At 39.8% G+C, this 19,657-nt stretch overlaps 1 protein-coding gene across 3 annotated transcripts in view; it reads left to right on the top strand.

Moving 5' to 3' along the window:
• The window catches only part of DGKI (diacylglycerol kinase iota), a gene marked incomplete at its 5' end in the record, with an annotated part of 215,395 nt that overhangs the window by 107,351 nt on the left and 88,387 nt on the right, over positions 1-19,657 (top strand). For all 3 annotated transcript variants that reach the window (XM_082064302.1, XM_082064301.1, XM_082064303.1), the window contains 10 exons: positions 2,568-2,642; positions 3,842-3,937; positions 7,339-7,421; positions 9,208-9,268; positions 11,705-11,818; positions 12,395-12,532; positions 13,772-13,850; positions 17,869-17,924; positions 18,680-18,742; positions 18,963-19,036. In XM_082064302.1, the coding sequence (XP_081920428.1) occupies positions 2,568-2,642; positions 3,842-3,937; positions 7,339-7,421; positions 9,208-9,268; positions 11,705-11,818; positions 12,395-12,532; positions 13,772-13,850; positions 17,869-17,924; positions 18,680-18,742; positions 18,963-19,036 (839 nt within the window). The remainder of the gene's footprint in view (positions 1-2,567; positions 2,643-3,841; positions 3,938-7,338; positions 7,422-9,207; positions 9,269-11,704; positions 11,819-12,394; positions 12,533-13,771; positions 13,851-17,868; positions 17,925-18,679; positions 18,743-18,962; positions 19,037-19,657) is intronic.

The following is a 19,657-nucleotide window of genomic DNA, read 5'->3' as shown; positions in this document are numbered from 1 at the left end:
CCCATCACCTTGTTATGTGGACAAGGCACTACACATCCATTTCTTCAGTTTAATGTGCAAAGACTGATGATTATGCTTGGCTGTTATTACTTTGCAAAGACAGCGTGCACATGTTTAATCAGCTTTTTGCCTTTCATCTGCTATGACATGCAGTTGCAATCATCACAGTGAAGCTTTATGTTCTCTTAACGCTATAGGTGTAGGCACATTCAAAAAAATGTGAAACAACATAGTTGTGTTGTAATGTATTTTATTATCTTTGTAAAGTGCAGACATCAACATAGTTATAATAATGAATGGAGGCTTAGACTAAAACTGTTTCTGTCTAATAGAGTTTGTCTCTTTCCACCCTGCCCTTAGGCAAGAAAAGAGATGTTATAATGGGATTTAATGACAACTACTTTTAAACATTCTTTATGATTTATTTTTTTTTTTCAATTAGTCAGGATTTTACTGAACTGTCTTGGCCCTTTGCAGAAGAATTTTACTGGGCTTAGGTGTATCCATTGAGGAGGTAGAATAAAAAGTACAGTTCTTCCAGAGATACAGTTAAGTACTTGTCTAGTGTAACACCTAACTGGAGTTACAGGCTACAATTTGTCAGCAGAATTCACTGCACTTTACCATTGAATAATTATTATGAATTTTACACCTGGACGTACTGAAGCACAGGGAAAAGCCTTGATATATCCTTGGCCTTTCAGGAGACCACTGGCAAGACTGTGGACAGACTCAGTCTCCTCACTCTCTCATGTATTTTGCCCCACTCCAGGGAGTATCCTTCAGCAGAGAGTGGCTGAGGAACTAGGCTAAGGCCTCCAAGGAAGGCACCTTTGAAAGTAATGTCCCATATCTTTCTACTGACGTAAATACTTTTGTCTACAATCAATCTGACTCTTGAGGTTGAGCAATGAAAGACCATAGAGATGATATTGCTAATGTTCTTCTTAGTTAGCACAGTCTTTGTGGTTTATTAAGCTTTCAAGATCACATAGTACCGACTAGAGAAGACTATGAACATTTTGGATGATTTCTCAAAATATGAGCTAAAAGGACAAATATGCTGTAGCTGCTCCACAGAGCTGTCTCGTCTTCAATATTTTCAGTAAGCAGCGAGGCATAACTATGTGCTATATGTCCGCAAGGAATGTTGAGAAGTGACAAAAAGCTTGGGACCTCATGCCATACAGCAGGCTTCTCTTGATCTGAATGAAAAAGGAGTGTCTTTAGGTATTTGAGTTAAATAGCTGTTAGTTTTTCTTAACTTCTCAGAGATGTGGAAACATTAGCTTCCGTATCTACTGTGTTGTACTGAAGTCTTGAAATTCTGGAAGTGTTTGTAAGGGACTGAACAGAGTCTTAGCTTTTCTTGTTAATGTTGGTTAGCAAGCAGGATTAAGGACAGACATCACTGCTTACAGATTTGATGGGCTCTGGTCATTAACTTTTTTTAATTAGTGATATGCTTTTGAATAAAGTCACGACAAAAATGAACTTTTGGATCTTGCTCCCCTCTTGAAGCCAGAAGAAAATCAATGAACTCTCTTCTAACTCCTTGTGTTACTTTATTTCCTGGTGACAGCTAAATTAAGAATTGAAATACTGAGAAAATATTTACAGTATTTCCTATAATACAAAATTCCAATCATATGAAAAAGGTTAGGGTTTCATGCAAGTATGACTTCAGTTACCTAATTAAAATAATAATAATAATAATAATAAAATAGAATTCCCCTTTATGAACTGTTCTTATCACATCAGAAAACCTTTGTGGTTCAGTATCACTGAGCAGGCTCTTGCCAATCTGGAGAATATCTTTGATGCAAGTTCTACCTTAATAATTGCTGCAAAAATACAAGCAGTTTTGTGGGGGTTTTTTCCATATAGTTGAGGGATATTTTTATTTAAAAACAAAGCAAACAAAAACTCCACAAACACCCCCCTCACCAAATACTTAAATATTAACAATTTAGTTTGTTCCTTATCAGATGATTAATCAATTTTCTTGATAGACTGGAACTGAATCCACAGTGCCAGCATCTTACGCCATGACGGCCTATGTCATGTTGAGTCATAATGGTTGCCAGAGCTAAAACTTGTTGTTTTCTTTCCTAAAAAAAAAACATGAAAAAATCTCATTTATCATGTTTTTTATTACATCTTTATGCAGGTGGTCTCCATACCAGGAGACGAGCCTGATTGGGCAGGAGACTGGAGCCCCGAAGGGGAAACGGGCGTCTCCTACCCCTATTGGGAGGGTTGGCAGGTACAACATGTGGTGTTATGTGAGTCTATGGGAGCATCGGATCTTTTTCCCCCCTTCACAGCGTGGGAAAGTTTCCAGTTCCAAAGCACCAGTCTGGTCTCCGTGTGTGGCTTTCTCCATAAACGGTGGTGTGGAAGTGTAAAGCATGCAGCGCATGTAATTTAAATCTTGAGCATGTGCCAGATACTCTTACCATTCTCCAAGTGGACATGCATGGAAGAGCTTCGTAAAGGGGCTCTGTCTGGGCCTGTCTTCTAAATTTTGTTTTGCTTTTCATGTATTCTTTTTTCTTTTGATATAGAACTCATTAAAGAATTCAACACGGCGGAAGAAGAGGACATCTTTTAAAAGAAAAGCTAGCAAAAGAGGCAATGAAGTAGGTATTCAAGTGCATTTGAAGTCAGACTCCTTTTGTTTAAATCTTTAAGTGCAAACTTTAAAGTGATTTTTTTTTTTTTTTTTAACTGCAGGTTTGTTTGCTTCCCCTCACTGTCCCCCCCAACTCCCTCTTGAAAATTCCACATTATTGAATTCATTGTAGGGAGAGATCAGTTTTGATAAAACTTGTCTGAGAAGTGTCTTATTTGCCGAGTTGATTTTTCAAGAAACAACATACCAGACTCCAGAAAGACCAGCAGCTTAATGTAACAGTGTTCCCATGGGATGTAAGAGACTCAGCCCAGAGCCTTGGTTTCCACTAGGCAGAGCATGGGTGTGAAACTGAGTTGTGAAATCCGTGGTGAGAGCACTGGTGCGAAGGGCTAGTCCAATTTAAATGTACCTCCCTCAGAAGGTCACATATTGGAAATATTCTGCTTGTGTGAAAATTGCCATTGGGTCCACAGAGAGAGAAAACAGATGAATGATCTGATGGTTTGGTTTGTCACATAGCTTAGAGAAGATCTCATTTTCAGACCTTGCCTAGTGAATTAGTTATAGAGATGAACAACAGCTTCACAGAGTGAGGATGAGGGAGGTCCTCACTTGGCTAGTGGGAGAACTGCAGACCAGTAACTTGAATCTGTGTCTGCCACAGCCCAGGAGAGTGCCCTCACTACTGGGATCTCTGGTGTCCTGCAGGTGTAGGGACATAAATAGCTTCCTCATTGACATGCCTTATTTGACCTGTGACATTTTTTCAAAGGTGGCAAGGCCAAGAATTCAAGAGCAGATCATCTGCCACTAAGTGCTGATACAACTGGTCTGTTAGACGGAATTACTGAAATAAGTAGTATCCCATTCTATTTTCCATTGGAAAATTGTTCATATTAGAAACAGCACTTTATCTAGTACATTACTAGTGCTGTGTGAATAATCGCCTTTTTTGGGAAATAACTTTGAGTAACATTTTAAAATATCTTCATGCTGGCCTGAAGTGATTTTTTTTCCCCCTCCCTCTTATTTTCTTACTCAGTTGTCTCAACTGAATAAATTAGTTCCAGCTGAGCATCACATTAACATGGCTGTACTATTTCCAGTACCTGAAGTCAGAGCTAGGTTGGGTCTCCTGCATGTGTTATGCCAGGGAAACATAGATAGCTTGTACTAAAGCCTTTTTTTGCTTCTGTTTCTCAGGATAACAAAGGTCGGCCATTTGTGATAAAGCCTATCTCCTCTCCACTCATGAAGCCACTGCTGGTTTTTGTCAATCCAAAAAGTGGAGGGAATCAGGTAAGAACATCCAGGTCACAAAGTTTTAGTTTAACAAAAGTGTTTCTGCAAACGAGAATAGTTTTTGCTGGGTCAGTTAGGAAGAACTCCATGCAATTGAGTTGTGGTCCTTAGAAGAGGTCCTTGCTGTTGAACGCCCTTTCCACTTCAATGGAATTGGATGGCTGGAATGGATACTTGAATATTTGAGCAGTTGTAGTCCTATCTTCAGATTCCTTAAAAGGAATCTAAAATGGTAGTTTGGAGGTTTTCAGAAGACTTCATCTTTAGAATCATTTGGGTCAGAAAGGGCCTTTCAGATCATTGAGTCCAACTGTTGACCTAACACTGCCAAGTCCATCACTAAACTATGTCCTTAAGAACCTTATCTACCTGTCTTTGAAACCCTTCCAGGATGTTGACTCAGCCACTTCCCTGGGCAGCATGTTCCAATGCTTGACAACTCTCTTGGTGAAGAAGTTTTTCCTAATATTCTATCTAAACCTCCCTCTGTGCAAATTGAGGCCATTTCCTCTTGTCCTATTGCTTTTTTTCTTGAGAGAAGAGACCAACACCCATCTTGCCACAGCCTCATTTCAGGTAGAGTGATAAGGTCTCCTCTGAGCCTCCTTTTCTCCAGGCTAAACAACCCCAAATTCCCTCACTTCTTCTAATAAGACTTGTGTTCTAGATCCTTCACCAGCTTCGTTGCCCTTCTTTGCATGCACTCTAGCACCTCAATGTCCTTCCTGTAGTGAGAGGCCCAAAACTGAACACAGGAATCAAGGTCCAGCCTCACCATTGCCAAGTACAGTGGGACGATCACTCCCTTAGTCCTGCTGGCTGCACTATTACTGACACAAGCCAGGATGCTGCTGGCCTTCTTGGGCACCTGTGCACACTGCTGGCTCATGTTCAGCTTGTCGATCAACACCCCCAGGTCCTTTTCCACCAGGCAGCTTTCCAGACCCAAGCCTGTAGCGTTGCCTGGAGTTGTTGTGACCCAAGTGCAGGACCTGGCACTTGGCCTAGTTGGACCTCATACAATTGGCCTCAGCCCAACCATCCAGCCAGTCCAGATCACTGTGTAGGCCTTCCTAACCTCCAGCAGATCAATGCTCCCACCCATTTTGGTGTCATCTGTAAACTTACTGAGGATGCACTTGATTCCCTCATCCAGGTCATTGATAAAGAGATTAAACAGAACTGGCCCCAGTATTGAGCCCTGGGGAACACCACTCGTGACCAGCTACCAACTGAATTTGGCTTTGTTTACCACATCTCTTTGGGCCTGGCTATCCAGCCAGTTCTTTACCCAGAGAAGAGTATGCCCACCCAAGCCATGAGCAACCAGTTTCTCCAGCAGAATGCTGTGGGAGACAGTACCAAAGGCTTTAATAAAGTCCAGGAAGACAACATCCACAGCTTTTCCCTCATCCAGTGAGTGAGTCACCTTGTCATAGAAGGATATCTTTCCACTGAAAATTTAGATTGCTAATGAAGTGTTAGACTTTACTTTTATACAAAAAAGCGATTTAATTTTACTAAGAAAGCCTAGTGAAGTTAGCAGGTAAAATGATGCATTCCTATGGCATTTAAAAAAATAAAAATCATTACTGGTCTTGTACTGTACCATAGAGAATGAAATTTCAATGATTAACTTGTTCATGGAGTAGAATTCCGTCTTAGGGTTCCCGGAATTAAAACTTATCAAAGTTGAATGTTTTCCACTTTTTGAATATGAGCTAATCTAAGTGCCTTTTGATAGACAGGGATTTCTGGTTGAAGAGATTTATGTAAGATATAACGAAGTCCTGTAGAGCACAGAGAATAGTATAGCTACTGCTCGTTTTCTCCACTGTTAGGAAAATTAGGGAGGATATAAAATGAAACTGCTAAGACTTGGATTCAAAACAGAGGAAAAAGTCCTTCTTACAGTGGGTAGTTCATTTGTAAAACTTTGATATAGGATGTCTTGAATGCTAAAAATTTACATGGGCTGAAGGAGAGATTTGAAAGAGAAAATCCTTAAATTTACTGAAGCCCTAGATCTCTGTCTGGCTCAAGTTCTAAAAACTGCAAATTGCTGAGGCTGGGAGAATACCTACAGCAAACATTGCATTTATTTTATGCTCTTACACCTTTTATGAGGCACTTGGACTGCTATTCTTGGTTCTCCACTTAAGGGAGAATGTTAGACAGAATAGCAGTTCTTCAGAAGGGAGAGCTAATGAAAAAGAAACAAGGGAGAAGGAAATCATTACTGCAACAATGAATGCAAAATAGAAGGTCAAAGACTAATTAAGTTTAAAAACTGAACAAATGACGGCATGCAGAGCTGAGCACTTCCAGCAATGTCTACTGATGACTGAACACGTCAAAGGAGTTAGTGGGCACCGCCTAGAGATACTCCACCACAAGAAATCCCAAGGCAAAGTAGTGTAGATTCTCTTGGCATTTTTCCCCAGTAAGCTGCTGCTTATGTAGAGAACAGTTAATTTGGCCAAGGTCAGAAGGAAATCTTGCAACTTGGTGAGGGCTGGAATGGGGAGCCTGTGAATATACAGGTACGGGAAGAAATGAAACCAGCACCTCAGCAAGAAGTTTGGGATGAACTGGAAGGACTGCAGCCTATTTCACATGATGTACAGACAGACGTCTCTGTAGAAGGGGCATGACTCAGCTTTAACTGTTCTGTGACCATAACCACATATGTTGCACTATTGAAAATTCCTGACTTGCACTGGCCAGGCTATGTCTGAAATGTATTCTTGAATTACTTTCAAGTACAAGATCAACTCATGGGGTTCTTAGCCGTCTTCTACTAGTAAGAATCTTGCTGCTTTATGTCTGGGCAGAATGTGAAGGAACCCAATCGAGTATCCGGAATATGAACCCAAGAGCTTGAGAAGGTGGAAATTATATCTTCAGGTGATGTTACATGGCACTCACTGAGTGAGGGAGCATTGGGGCAGCTATAACTGATAGAATCCTTGGTTCCTGCTTCATTAGATAAAGGGTAGAGGGCTATACTTCTATGTGTTCATAGTGGTGATGGTGAAGGTCAAAGAAGTGTCATTGCTTGAATGTTGGGCCAGACAGTGTTCAATGTGATGGTGACTTTGCCCACAAACTTGTTCAACTTCTTTCTGGCATGGATAGCTGGGGGAGGAGCTGGATAATGGAGTTTCTTGTTGCAGGTGGTGAGAGGTAGGAGAACAGGTTGCTGTGAGAGTTGAACCTTTGGTCTGACCCTGAATTCCTGTTCTTATGAACCATTAATGATCTGTGTTGTTAAAGTGACCCTCCTCATATTGGTGGGTTGCTATTCTCTAGAGCAGTCATCTACTATGCCACTTTCTAGTTTCTTTTTATTGGTACATCTGCTTTATAAACATGGATTTTTTTTTTTCTTTTCCCAGGGCACCAAGGTTCTCCAAATGTTCATGTGGTATTTAAATCCACGCCAGGTCTTTGATCTCTCTCAGGAAGGGCCAAGAGATGCGTAAGTTTCTCAACCATAGTTCTTTTCTTATCAGGAAAGTAGATGAAGGTCTAGCTTGGATTTATTGTTAGACTGTGTATAGGGTTTATATGTCCAGGTTTTGATAGCAGGAGGGTGGGGGTCTACAGTGGGGACTTCTTTTACAAGAGCTCAAGAGCTGCCCCCATGTCAGATAAAACCACTTGCAGATGGCTCCAAGATGGACCCGCTGCTGATCCCAGCAGCTGAGTATTGCTGTAGGGTGAGACTGCCTCCAGATTTCCAGAATGCAACTCTCTCTGCTTTCTGACTAACTCAGCTTATGTGGGCAACAGTTGAAGTATGAGCCTCTTCCAAGGTAGGGAGGACCTGTCCTTAAAGGGCTGATTCTTGCTAAGGGTTATGAGACCATCCTTCTATGGTATGAGATACTGATACTTGTTTTGTTTAACCTCCTGTTCAGTACTACTTTCACAAGTTAGGCAGCCCAAAAAGATAGTAATCATGTAAAACCAGATATTTACTTGCGTAAGAGTGGTCCAAGTATTTGCTATTCATACTTCTAGACCATCCAGGCCTTTTTTCCTGCTGAAATACCTCCACTGCTACTCTCCTCATGATGTATAGAAGCTTTAAAGAAGACGTACAGTTTTCAGAGCTGTGTAATGGAGTGAAAAGAGGGTTAAGGCCTCAGTTCACCAGGGTCTGTAGTGTGAATGTATCCTCATCATTGAGAGATATAATACTTCATTATGCCTCTCACGCAACTGAAGGAACAGATCTTTAACGGGTGCTTTTCTTGGCTCTCCTGTTGATATCTTAGATCAGATATCCAGAGAAAGAGCACTGTTAGATGTTATTGCCTTCTCTGGTGTCAAAAAATATAGCTACCAGTTGAAGGAGCTGTCATGTTCTACATGCCTCAGAAATGATGGCTCAGCAAATCCTGGTGAGGAACACTACATTTTGTTTAAAAACGTCAATGTTTTTATATATATATATATATATATATATATATATATATATATATATGTTTGTTTGCTTTAGGATAAGAGGAGAATGAAAGATTTTGTTGTCTCCAGAGGAAGCATGACAATCTGGTGTTTCAGATTTAGCATGGGAATCATAGAATCATTTTGGTTAAGATTATGAAGTCCAACCTTTAACCTAATACTGTCAAGTCCATCACAAAACCATGTTCCTAAGAACCTCATTTACACATCTTCTAAATACCTCCAGGGATAGTGACTCAACTACTTTCCTGGGCAGCCTTTTCCAATGCCTGACAACCCTTTTCTTGAAGAAGTTTTTCCTAATATCCAATCTAAACCTCCCCTGGTGCAACTTAAGGCCATTTCCTCTTGTCCTGTTGCTTGCTACTTGGCAGAAGAGACTGACAACCCCCATGCTACAACCTCCTTTCAGGCAGTTGTAACATGCTAAGCAGATAACATACTCCTCAGGACGTGCTGCCTAACCATAGAGGAAGGCGTCATTTCACTTCCTAGTGGATTTCTGTGTGTGTGTGTGTGTGTGTGAGAAGTGAGGTGAGCCGCAGGGTTCAGGTTGGATCAAGGCCAGTGCCACCTGCGTTTGCCAGGGCTGATGCCTCCTCATTGCTGAGACTTTCAGTGACACTGAGGGTTACTTTTATTTATTTTTCTACCTCAACCTGTGCCCTTAGTATTGAATATTTGAGGATGTAATGAGCAGTGATTAAACTGTCACACAGCAGAATGCATAAAAAGTACCTGCATCATTGTTCTGACTTTTTCCCTCCTTTTTTCCTTTTCCCTCTCATGGCCAGGCTGGAACTGTACAGAAAAGTGCCAAACCTGCGGATCCTGGCCTGTGGTGGGGATGGGACGGTAGGTGGCCTGTGCCTGGCAGCCCTGTGGTCATTGTGAAGAGAGTAAATTCCTCACAGCTGTGGGTTTCCCACTATGCCTGCAGAGCCAGATAATGTACCTTATTGCTGTGAAATCTACATTTTTGTTTCTTTTTTAATGAATTTTCTGTGTGCTCTTGCCATTGTAGTGATCCTAATGTCCAAGGTCCTATCTGCTTTATGCATAAACATTTGGTATAGCTTAAAAAAAATTAAAGACTAACCTTGCTGACCTCCTCTAACTATGTACACAAATCTGAAGGTCTAGCAGGTTAAGTCAGTGTCTGGGTGCCATTACATCTTAATTTCTGCTCCTTCCTGTTTTTGTCTCCCTGATGTTTGAGTACAGTCAAATAGGGTTTCCTCTGCTTAAAGAAAGTGAGTTTCCCCGCTTCTTTACAAAGCTTCTTTACAAGCTCTGCAGTTCAGAGTCTGGAGGCCATGAGTGGTAATGGAGATATTACAACTGCATTACTCTTTCCAGTAGTTAGGAATATTGTAAATCTCAGTCTGTGCCGCTGACTGCTTAAATACAGTTGAACAACTGAGTTTTAGTCTCTGTGAAGCTCAGTTCCCCAAACATGCATTTAATAATAGTTGTAACAGTAAGTATGGTAAGGAAAGTGCATTTAGGGCATGGGGAGGATTTTTTTTTTAATGTAATGTAATGAGCTGCACCCCCACCCTTAATCCACCTCTGCCTTAATTTCTGTCTGTTCAGCTTCCCAGATGTAGGGATTATTAATGTAAGTGCTCCCCCCTGCAAGAATGAAGAAAAAAAAAAAAACATGATTAGACTTCTGTCTTGCTGGTACCTGTGAAAATAAGATATTAATGTTACTGAGTTGTGAACTTTCATAGAGAAACACGCAAGGCATTGCTTTAGCAGGAGGCATAAGCTGCAAAACAGTGTTTCAATCTGTTTCTGAAAGTCTTTTTCTTCCATTTGAGGAAGTCAATATTTTAATAGGAAAAAAAAATAATCCTGACAATATTATAAATAGAAATGAATGCAACCACTTTGAGGCTGACCATCCTTTGTTTTCCCTTTGCTGAGCAGCACAAGCGACAGGTGGCAGCACCTTCTCATCAGTAAGAACAGAACTCCACTGTTACATTTGCTGCTGCTCCTCGGTTTGAAGCAAATTAATATCTAGTTATTCCCAAAGCCATTATGTCTAGAAATGAGAAATCTAGCTCAAATGGACTTGGTGAATATTCAATGAGGCCAGATGTTACCTTGCATTATTGAGGTGAACCAGAACTTATTGTAACTTTTCCATCATTGTTGCTTGCTGTTCCTTTGCAGGGCACAAATGGAAAGCTTTGCTTTCAAAGCAGTCATGAGCTTTTTGTTTACAGGGAAATGATAGTCTTTGTCATCCTTGATTGTAAAACTAATGCGCAAGGTTTAGAAATAACTTCAAGTTAAATAGCAATGTTGTACTTATAAGTTAGTAATTTGAAGTTTTTGTCTGTCAGTTAAAAGCACTTACAGAATGGTAGGTATTACAAAGTCTTCAACCCAGAGCATTAGAGTTTGTCTTTTATTCTAGTCTTTAAATCTTCCATTTATATAAATATACGCACACACACAGATGTGTGTGTGTCTATGACTAGAATACATATATTATGCTTTGCACTGTGTGAAATAATTCAACACTAAAGTCTGTGGTCTGAGGAATGGGAGACCTGTGAACAAGTCCATGCTTGCCTTGTTATGGACCCTCTATTCCAGTTCAGGGATACGCTCTGAGATACCATGCTGCTCTTATGTGTCTCTCACATCTTCTTTCATGATATTTGTCAAAGGTTTAATTTCTTTGAACACAAGAGGACTACAAAAATTTTTTCTTGAATTGTCCATATTGTTCTTCACTCATTTTTACATACAGTATTTTTCAGACCCATATTTAGGCAGCTGTATAATTCTATTTGTTTTCATTTCCTGCCTGAAGATCAGCAACTTATGTGCTCCCTGACCCCAGTAACTCTGTGTGCCGTTAAGACAGCCAGTGTTGACATCCTGTTGCTTCTGCTTGCACAGAAGCTTCCTGGAAACTGCTGTACCTGTTCTCCAAAAGATGAAACCTCAGATGAGGCACTTGTAGAGTTACATTTCAGACCTCCTCCCTTTTGCTTTAGTTGATCTTTTCTGTAAAGGGGATACATAGAAAATATATGGTTATATGGCTTTCTTTCTTTCTTTCTTTCTTTCTTTCTTTCTTTCTTTCTTTCTTTCTTTCTTTCTTTCTTTCTGTCTGTCTTTCTGTCTGTCTTTCTGTCTTTCTTTCTTGTCTTTCTTTCTTGTCTTTCTTTCTTGTCTTTCTTTCTTGTCTTTCTTTCTTGTCTTTCTTCTTTCCCCAGCCCTTTTAATCTTTCTAGCTAATGATTCCCTGCATTTCCCATTTTATAGGTGGGCTGGATCCTCTCCATCCTTGATGAGCTACAACTCAGCCCCCCACCTCCTGTGGCTGTCCTTCCGCTTGGCACTGGGAATGACCTTGCCCGCACTCTCAACTGGGGTGGGGTAAGCACTGACTTGGGTAGCCTTATGTGCGGGCTCTCAACTTTGCTGCTCTGGTTTAGTTGTGTAGGGTGGAACTTCATTTGGGCTAAAATAGCAGGCAGGGCTGTGTCCAAGGTCTGTTTCAGTTAGGCAAAATGGTTTGGTTCAATTTCCAGTCTGGAATCTTGAATTACTAGCAATGTAGTTGTAATAAAAGTGTATATAGTTTTATTTGTCTCATATTTCAGGTCAGGTAATGAAGAGGATATGTAGGCTTCTAATTTAAGCATAGATTAAACTTTGATTTCTCTGTATTTGTCCTTGCCTACACTCCTGGAATTATTCCATGCAAGGCAATTAATACACTTTGAGTTCCTCTCCTTGTGGCCTTAATTTGCCTGCCCAAGACTTGTGTACCTCAGCAATAGCTTCTTAAAATGCTTGATATATCAAAATTTAACAATTCTGAGGTGTTCTTAGGAACATTTGATCTGGTGTTTTAGGCCTGTGTGAAAGGAGGGAGGTCTGCCAGGTGACTGGTTTCTCGCTTTGCTTTCATTATCCATGGCTGAAACTCTGGTAACACTCTGCTGCCAGGGTTACACAGATGAGCCAGTGTCCAAGATCCTGTGCCATGTAGAAGATGGGACCATTGTCCAGCTGGACCGCTGGAATCTCCAGGTCGAGCGCAACCCTGATTTGCCACAGGATGAGCTGGAGGATGGGGCACGTAAGGTTAGAGCCTTCTTTTTCCCAGGTAGACTGTAAGATGCTTAAGAGAATTTTTGGGTTACACAACAAACTGCATGGGTGGGGGGGTTCTAGAACATTTTAATTGTCTAGTTGCATCTCTTCCTTTTTCTCTTTTCGTGTACCAGTGCTTTCAGAGGTGTGTGAAATGTAATGCATACCAGCCATTTATTTCTTGTTTGTAACTCCCAGGCACTGAGCATTTAGCATTTACCTCAAGAACTAAATCCTGGAAAAAAATCCTTAGCATTTAATCAGAAAGGTGTTTTGTTTGTTTGTTTGTTTTTCTTGTTTGTTTGTTTTGTTTTGTTTTCCTCTGGTTAACCTGGGGTGGCAGGAGAAGCAATCCTGTGATTACCATCCATTCCTAAATTAGACAAAGCTAAAAACAGGATGGAGAATTTAATTCCTCAGGAATTTACTAATAGATACCAGCTGTTTCCTACTTTACAGCAAGGTGTAGTGTATTGTACTATTTAACTTCTTTGTGTGTGGGTCTCCATGTAAGGTCCGTTAATGTACCTTGATAGTTGAAGAATGGGGAAATTTTTGTGTGAGGGGATCATGTTTATAGTAATATGTCATTTGGACTGGAGGCCTTGAAAGCATTACAATCATAAGAAAAAAAAAAATTCAAAAAATTATTCTGTGAAACATTTTCCCCTTCTCAGTTATAATTTCCAGCTTATCTATTGGATGCTACTGTTCCATCTCTACAGCCCTGCTGGGTGTCTATAATGATGAAGAGGCCAGATGTGTGCTTCCCTGCCTCATGCACCCTCAATAAAATTAGGTCTTCTTGCATGGGATTTGCAGTGCTCCTGGTTATATATGAAGCAGGAAGAGCACATCTTGAATTTAATTTGCCATACTGAGCTTGAAGTTCCAGCAATTAGGAAAAGCTTTGTATTGACATGTTAAGTGGAGTGGCTTTATGGGAAATCTCAAGAATTCTCAAGAAACCATTTAATGTGTCTACAAAGATACATATATGATCATAAAGCACTGTGGACATATGTGTTCTTTGGCCTTTTGCATCTCATCATCTTCCACAAGACATTACTAACCTGCAGAGCAACCTTCTGCATACATTTCCATGATATGTTCCACTTTCTTCTTCATAAGTTTTCATGAGATGCCAGGTTTAAAGTAGTGAATTCCTGATGTGTCATGGAATGTTTCATTCATGTTATTTTTACGTGTCTTTTTATTATCTAATTACAGCTTCCTCTCAGTGTCTTCAATAATTACTTCAGCCTTGGATTTGATGCACATGTTACACTGGAGTTCCATGAATCTAGAGGTAATAGGAACTTTTTATCTCCTTAGCCTTGGGAATGGGCAGTTATTTTATGAATTACAGATAGGGTTGGATTTAACATCTTGTTCTTACAATTCAGAAAGAAAGCTAGAACATAAAATCCCAAGATACATACAAGTAGGAAGTGATGGTATCATGAGTTCCTAAGGGATTTCATGATTTAAAAATGAGAAAAATATGAAGAAAACTGGCATTAACTGAAGGAAAAGGGATAAAAAGGAAGCAGAAGCTTTTCAAAGTTTTTGATCTTCTAAGGGAGATACCAAGTACAGGTATAATGTAAGTTTATGCTGATACAAAAACATCAGAATAAGAGCAGAAAGAGAAACAAGTGTGAGTCAGATGCAAGTGTGGAGTTGGAAGAAGGAGAAAAGCTGCAAGACTATCCAAGTATCAGGATAACAGGAGGATAATTGTGCTGTCAAACTGTATAGTAGTTACCTGTGGATGGGTGTAGCATAATGTCTTTGGAATTGGTACATATCCAGAGTGTCTCTATGCAAGTGAAATGTTTTAATGTCCACAAAACTGTCAGGAATTTGAGCTGTTGTAGCATCTTGTTTATCCTCATGGTGATGGTAGTTATTCTACCCCATATGGTTCCAAATGTGGCTTAGCAGGTGGGCTTCGGACTTATGTGCATTCTTTATGTTACATAAACAAACTTTGTTTCAGTTGTCTGTGTTGAGCTTTTGGTCATTTCAGCTTCATATGCAGGTATTTTTTCTGAATTGCAGCCTCCCTTATCTTCACTTTCATACTATCAGAGTGTTATTACAAGATGAAAAGGTAGCACTCTAATGCCATGCTAAATAAAGAGCAGGACACATGATGGAATGAGCTAATGCATATTTTATAATGTTTAAGACTGCTTCAAGCTTTAGGAATAATAATGAGAGGCCACAAAAGGGCATAGGAATGAAATGATGACAGCTGTATGCATTTTTTTATGAATGCATATCATTATGCAATGCTAATATGACTGTGAATATACTGTATAGATGAAATGCATGGCTACTTTCTCACTTAATGGAGGCATTACTTAATAATGAAGTTATAGAGCCCTGTAAAGAATGGATGTTATTCTAGATATGCCAGTGTTTTAAAAATTTACATGGGTAAAAAAAAATACTTGGCAGAGCAAGCTGTGTGTCTGTGAGTGTGTTTGTGTGGCCAGGAGAGCTTTTCACAGCACGTCTGCTCTTACAAGTCATTACTGCTGATGTCTTCCTTACCATATCAAATGCTAAAATATACAAAATGATTTCGCTGTATTTTAGGAAAGAAAAGCTTATAGCCTTGGACGTGTCACTGGTGTATGGGTTTTATGGTTTTTCATGTGAATTTGGGGTTGTTCATCCTTTAGAAGAGAAGGCTCTGGGGAGACCTTATTGCAGCCTTTCAGTACTTAAAGTGAGCTTGTAAAATTGATGGGGACAGACTTTTTAGCATGGCCTGTTATAATAAGGTAAGGGGTAATAATTTTAAACTAAAAGAGGGTAGATTTAAACTAGATATAAGGAAGAAATTTTTTACAGTGAAGGTGGTGAAACAGTGGTATTGGTTGCCCAGAGAGGTGGTAGATGCCCCATCCCTGGAGACATTCAAGGCTGGGCTGGACTGGGCTCTGAGCAGCCTGATCTAGTTGAAGATGACCCTTCTCATTGCAGGGGGCTTGGACCAGACGACCTTTGAAGGTCCCTTCCAACTCAAACCATTCTATGAATCTATGAATTAAGCAGTGCAAAACAGATTCCGATCTCATTTACAATTGATAACAATCCAGAGAAACTCTTAGAAGAACTTTAGCAAAACTTAAAGCACTTCCATGAATATTGGACTTGGTCCATTAAGATAAGTGGTTCTGTGCTGTTACTTATGTGGAGCTATTATAATTATGTATGGTATTAAAACAAAATAATACTGTGCCCATCCACTGTCCACCCTCATCCCCCTGCCAAACCAAAATACATCAGATAGTTTCGAACCCTCAGCCTATCAGGGCACTGTGTGCAATAGAGATTGGTCAACTGTTTTGATTTCAGTATCTCAGAGGAAACTACATATATGTGGCCTTTTCCATGGAAACCTCTACACTGCTTTTATGACTAATCAGATTGAGCCTTGAGGGTTGGCTCCAAGCCTTAACAGATTTAGCTCTGCTGTTTCAGGAAGTGGTCTGGTTAGTGACTCTTTCCAGCGTCAGCTTCCTCCTTTGTTTTCCTTATGTTTGACATGCTGTTTGCTCCGTCAGCTCTCCAGGACTGTTCATTTACAGGACACATCCCCTTCACTCATGCACACATACGTGCACATGCACGAATACACAATAACACTTAAATTTTCCTACCTCCTTGATGGCTTGAGAAGGGTGAGGATGGAGTGAGCCTTGGATATGCAGTCAGTGATTTACGTCTACAGTAAAAAATGAACTTTAGGCTTTATTCTACATTGCAGTCCTCCCTCTCTAACTGTGCTCATCTGCTGTGTCGGCGGTAGGAGCTGTTAAGTATGTTGAAGGTCCCTGATCTCAGGATGACACTCTCTGATTAGCCAGTTGCAAACTGGAGCTTTTGTTCCAGTCAGTATTTGTCATAAGAACCAGTGCCCTGGTGTCTGCTGCCTGAAGCCATCAGGGATAATCACATCAGAGAACATGCAGCATGGGCACTGAGCCTTCAGGAACCTCCCAATTCTTAGCACGGGATGTTGAGACTTTCTGTTAAGAGTTGCAAGCTCAGTGAGATGAGAATTACTTATGCAGTTAAATTAATTATTTTAAGAAGAGGTGGCACTGACTGTATGCAAGGCTCACCTGCAACACAACAAGTAAATGATAACAGTAGCTGGACAAACAGTTAAACAAGAAACAAAAAGTATCTTGTTCTTACAAAGACAGAGCTTTATATTATGAGATGTAGTGACTTCAAAGAGAACTAGAAATGTTTTTTTTTTCAAGTAGTCATTTGAGAAGAAGTAATTTTGGTAGTGTTTGCACCAGTGTGATGCTTTAGCTAGAAGAACTATCTGGATACTTGGGTGTTTTCACTAGAGAATTACTGAGGAAGGAGAGGTGGTTGGTTCTACCACTACACACAGTGCCAGAAGGGCTGTTTCTGAAATCTCTGGGTGCTGCAGGCTAGGAAAGCAGTTGAGAATGACCTGTATTCTGGGAAGCATGCCTTAAATGGAGCTCCATTTAGCTTATCAGAATGAAAGTTAAAAGGTGATTTAATCACTGTCTACAAGTATTTACTCAAGGACAAGATATCTGATATTTGGGAGCTCCTTAATCTGATGGAGAAGTATAATAAGATTTAGCCATTGGCAGTTCAAGTCTGAAAAGTTCAAGACAGAAAAAAAGAAACACATTTATTTTAACAGTGAGAATAATTAACCATTACTACTAGACTGTTAAAAATCTGTCACTTAGAGTATAATCAAAATGAAACAGCTCTCTAAATAGGTTTTAGAGTAACAACTTTTTTTTTTTTTTTTTTTTTTTTTTTCTGCAGGAATATTTGGGTAGAGATGCCTATTTCTCAGTATCTCTTTGTAACACATCGGAATTTAAATGTCTGTTTCGTCTTGTAATTTACTAATGCTTTAACCCTGCTTTAAAGCATGGGTTAGTTTTTCATGTATTTCTAATAATTCTTAGAGGTCTGTTCTGTGTTGGTAGAAGTCTCACAAGAGGCACTGAGGGATCATAAGATGAATAGTCTGAGAGGTGCTAAATTAACTGATTGTACTCTTGTTACCTCTTTGCTCATGTTTCCATCTATTTTCACTCTACAGGGAAGGGGAAGAATTCAGTATCAATGTTTGAAATCTGATGGCAGATGATGGCACAGATGGGGGACTCACACAGGAAAACTATATTTATGTTAATATTTTCACTGAGTGATATGTGCTAAAAGAACTATAGTGCTATTGGGAAATGCGAAGGTACAATGTTTTCTTAGCGTGTTCATATTTTTCCTTTTTTATCCTTTCACAGAAGCAAATCCAGAGAAATTCAACAGCCGGTTTAGAAACAAAATGTTTTATGCAGGGGTGAGTTGCGATTCATGTTACAGAATCATGCTAACTTAATTGGTTTAATGTTTTCTTAAGTACTTTCCCCCTCATTTTCTCACATCAGGAGCTCATGCCAGTTCATTTTGACTCTTGCAATTTAAAGTGCACATGAACTCTTTCTGGCAATGCCACACATGTCTGGAAAGTGCCTGAAGCGCTGTTGTTTTACAGTGCTTAGCAGGTGAGAGAAATGCTGCTCCTTTAGACATAGTACTGGTCATGTCTTGTTCTCCTGCTTCTGGCTCATAAGCTTCTCAGCAAACTGTTCTGCTTCCTTCAGAATTTGGGAAGCACATTGATATTGACTTTCCTAGAGAAATTCCCTGAGTCTTAGCCTGTATCTTTGTAGCTTTGAGGAGTAGTCTTGGATGTAGGATCATGGGGAGTGGAGGGCAGAGATCAGCTATTTGGAGTGATTTATTTTCATATGTGAATGTACAAATAAAATTACCCACTTCTGCATTAGGAGGTACATGGACAATGCTTTATTGTAAAATGCAGTTATTAAGAGAGAAACACTAATTAGATAATGCATGACATATAATGTCTTTCTGAATGATGACTCCAACCCCCAAAACAAAAAGAAAAACAATTGTGTCTCCAGAGAGCAAGAAGGAATAGGTTTGACAAAAGAATGGCATTTTGGTAATTAGGTGTGTGGTGGGATAAGAAATGAGGAAAGAAAAGAGTGGAAGCACTGATGACAATTCCTGCACTTACTTCTGTTGCAGGCAGCCTTTACAGACTTTTTGCAAAGAAGCTCAAGAGATTTATCCAAGCACGTTAAGGTTGTGGTAAGTATAAGAAATTGTGTCATAGTATTGTGGGAGGAGAGGGGAATGGAGAGAGAGTGAGGTGAGAGTTTAATGGATCTGTTACTTTTCAGTTTTGAGCATGACATTTGCAGCACATTCCAAGGAAAGTCTTGGGAAAGTTGTTACAAAGCAGCAACACTTCTCTTGTCTGTGGCTCCATTCAGCAATTTCTCTGTGCTCTGTCACTTTGGCTTTGTAGTGTGATGGTACAGACCTGACTCCAAAGATCCAGGAGCTGAAGTTCCAGTGTATAGTGTTTTTAAACATACCCAGGTAAGCTCAAGACATATGCTTGCAGTTATAAAAGAAAAAAAAAAATAATAACTTTTTAAAAAGATACCTACAAGTTGTCCTAGACTGGGTGAATGTGCAGGAAGTGTGTTGCCACTGTGCTGCCTCCTGAGAGCTGGGATGAGAGTTCAAGGTGCGGTGAAACCATTCTTTAAAAAGTTGAATATCCTGATACAGAGATAGCAGAAATGATTACCAAACATGCTTTCAGAAGTTGTGCACCTAACCTGCAAAAAATATAGTGAAGACACAGATGCCTGGTCTTTACTTAGTTAGAAGTAGAGTGTGAAAGAAGGAGCACAAAAATGGGGGGAAAATGGGGGTTGGGGGAAGGATCAATATTTTTCTTGTAAAGGAACCCCAAACAGTTTAAAGAAATGCAGTTTTTTCACATGGTAGGAGGTATCCCAAGTAGAAATATAGCTATATTCTTAAAAATTGTCTATCTCCTGCTCTCTAGAGCAGTAGTCTCCAAACATTTTTGATTGTGTATCCTTATCAGTAAAAAAAAATTTGAGCACCACTCCAACATATGTATATTTATAAATTATATAAATTTGCTACTATGCTAATGTATACTAATGCATACATTATAAAGCATAC

This window comes from Streptopelia decaocto, assembly GCF_964273445.1.
Source record: "Streptopelia decaocto genome assembly, chromosome: 1".
NCBI lineage: Eukaryota > Metazoa > Chordata > Aves > Columbiformes > Columbidae > Streptopelia > Streptopelia decaocto.
Note: the sequence above shows the minus strand (reverse complement) of the source record. Positions and strands in the feature narration are given on the sequence as shown.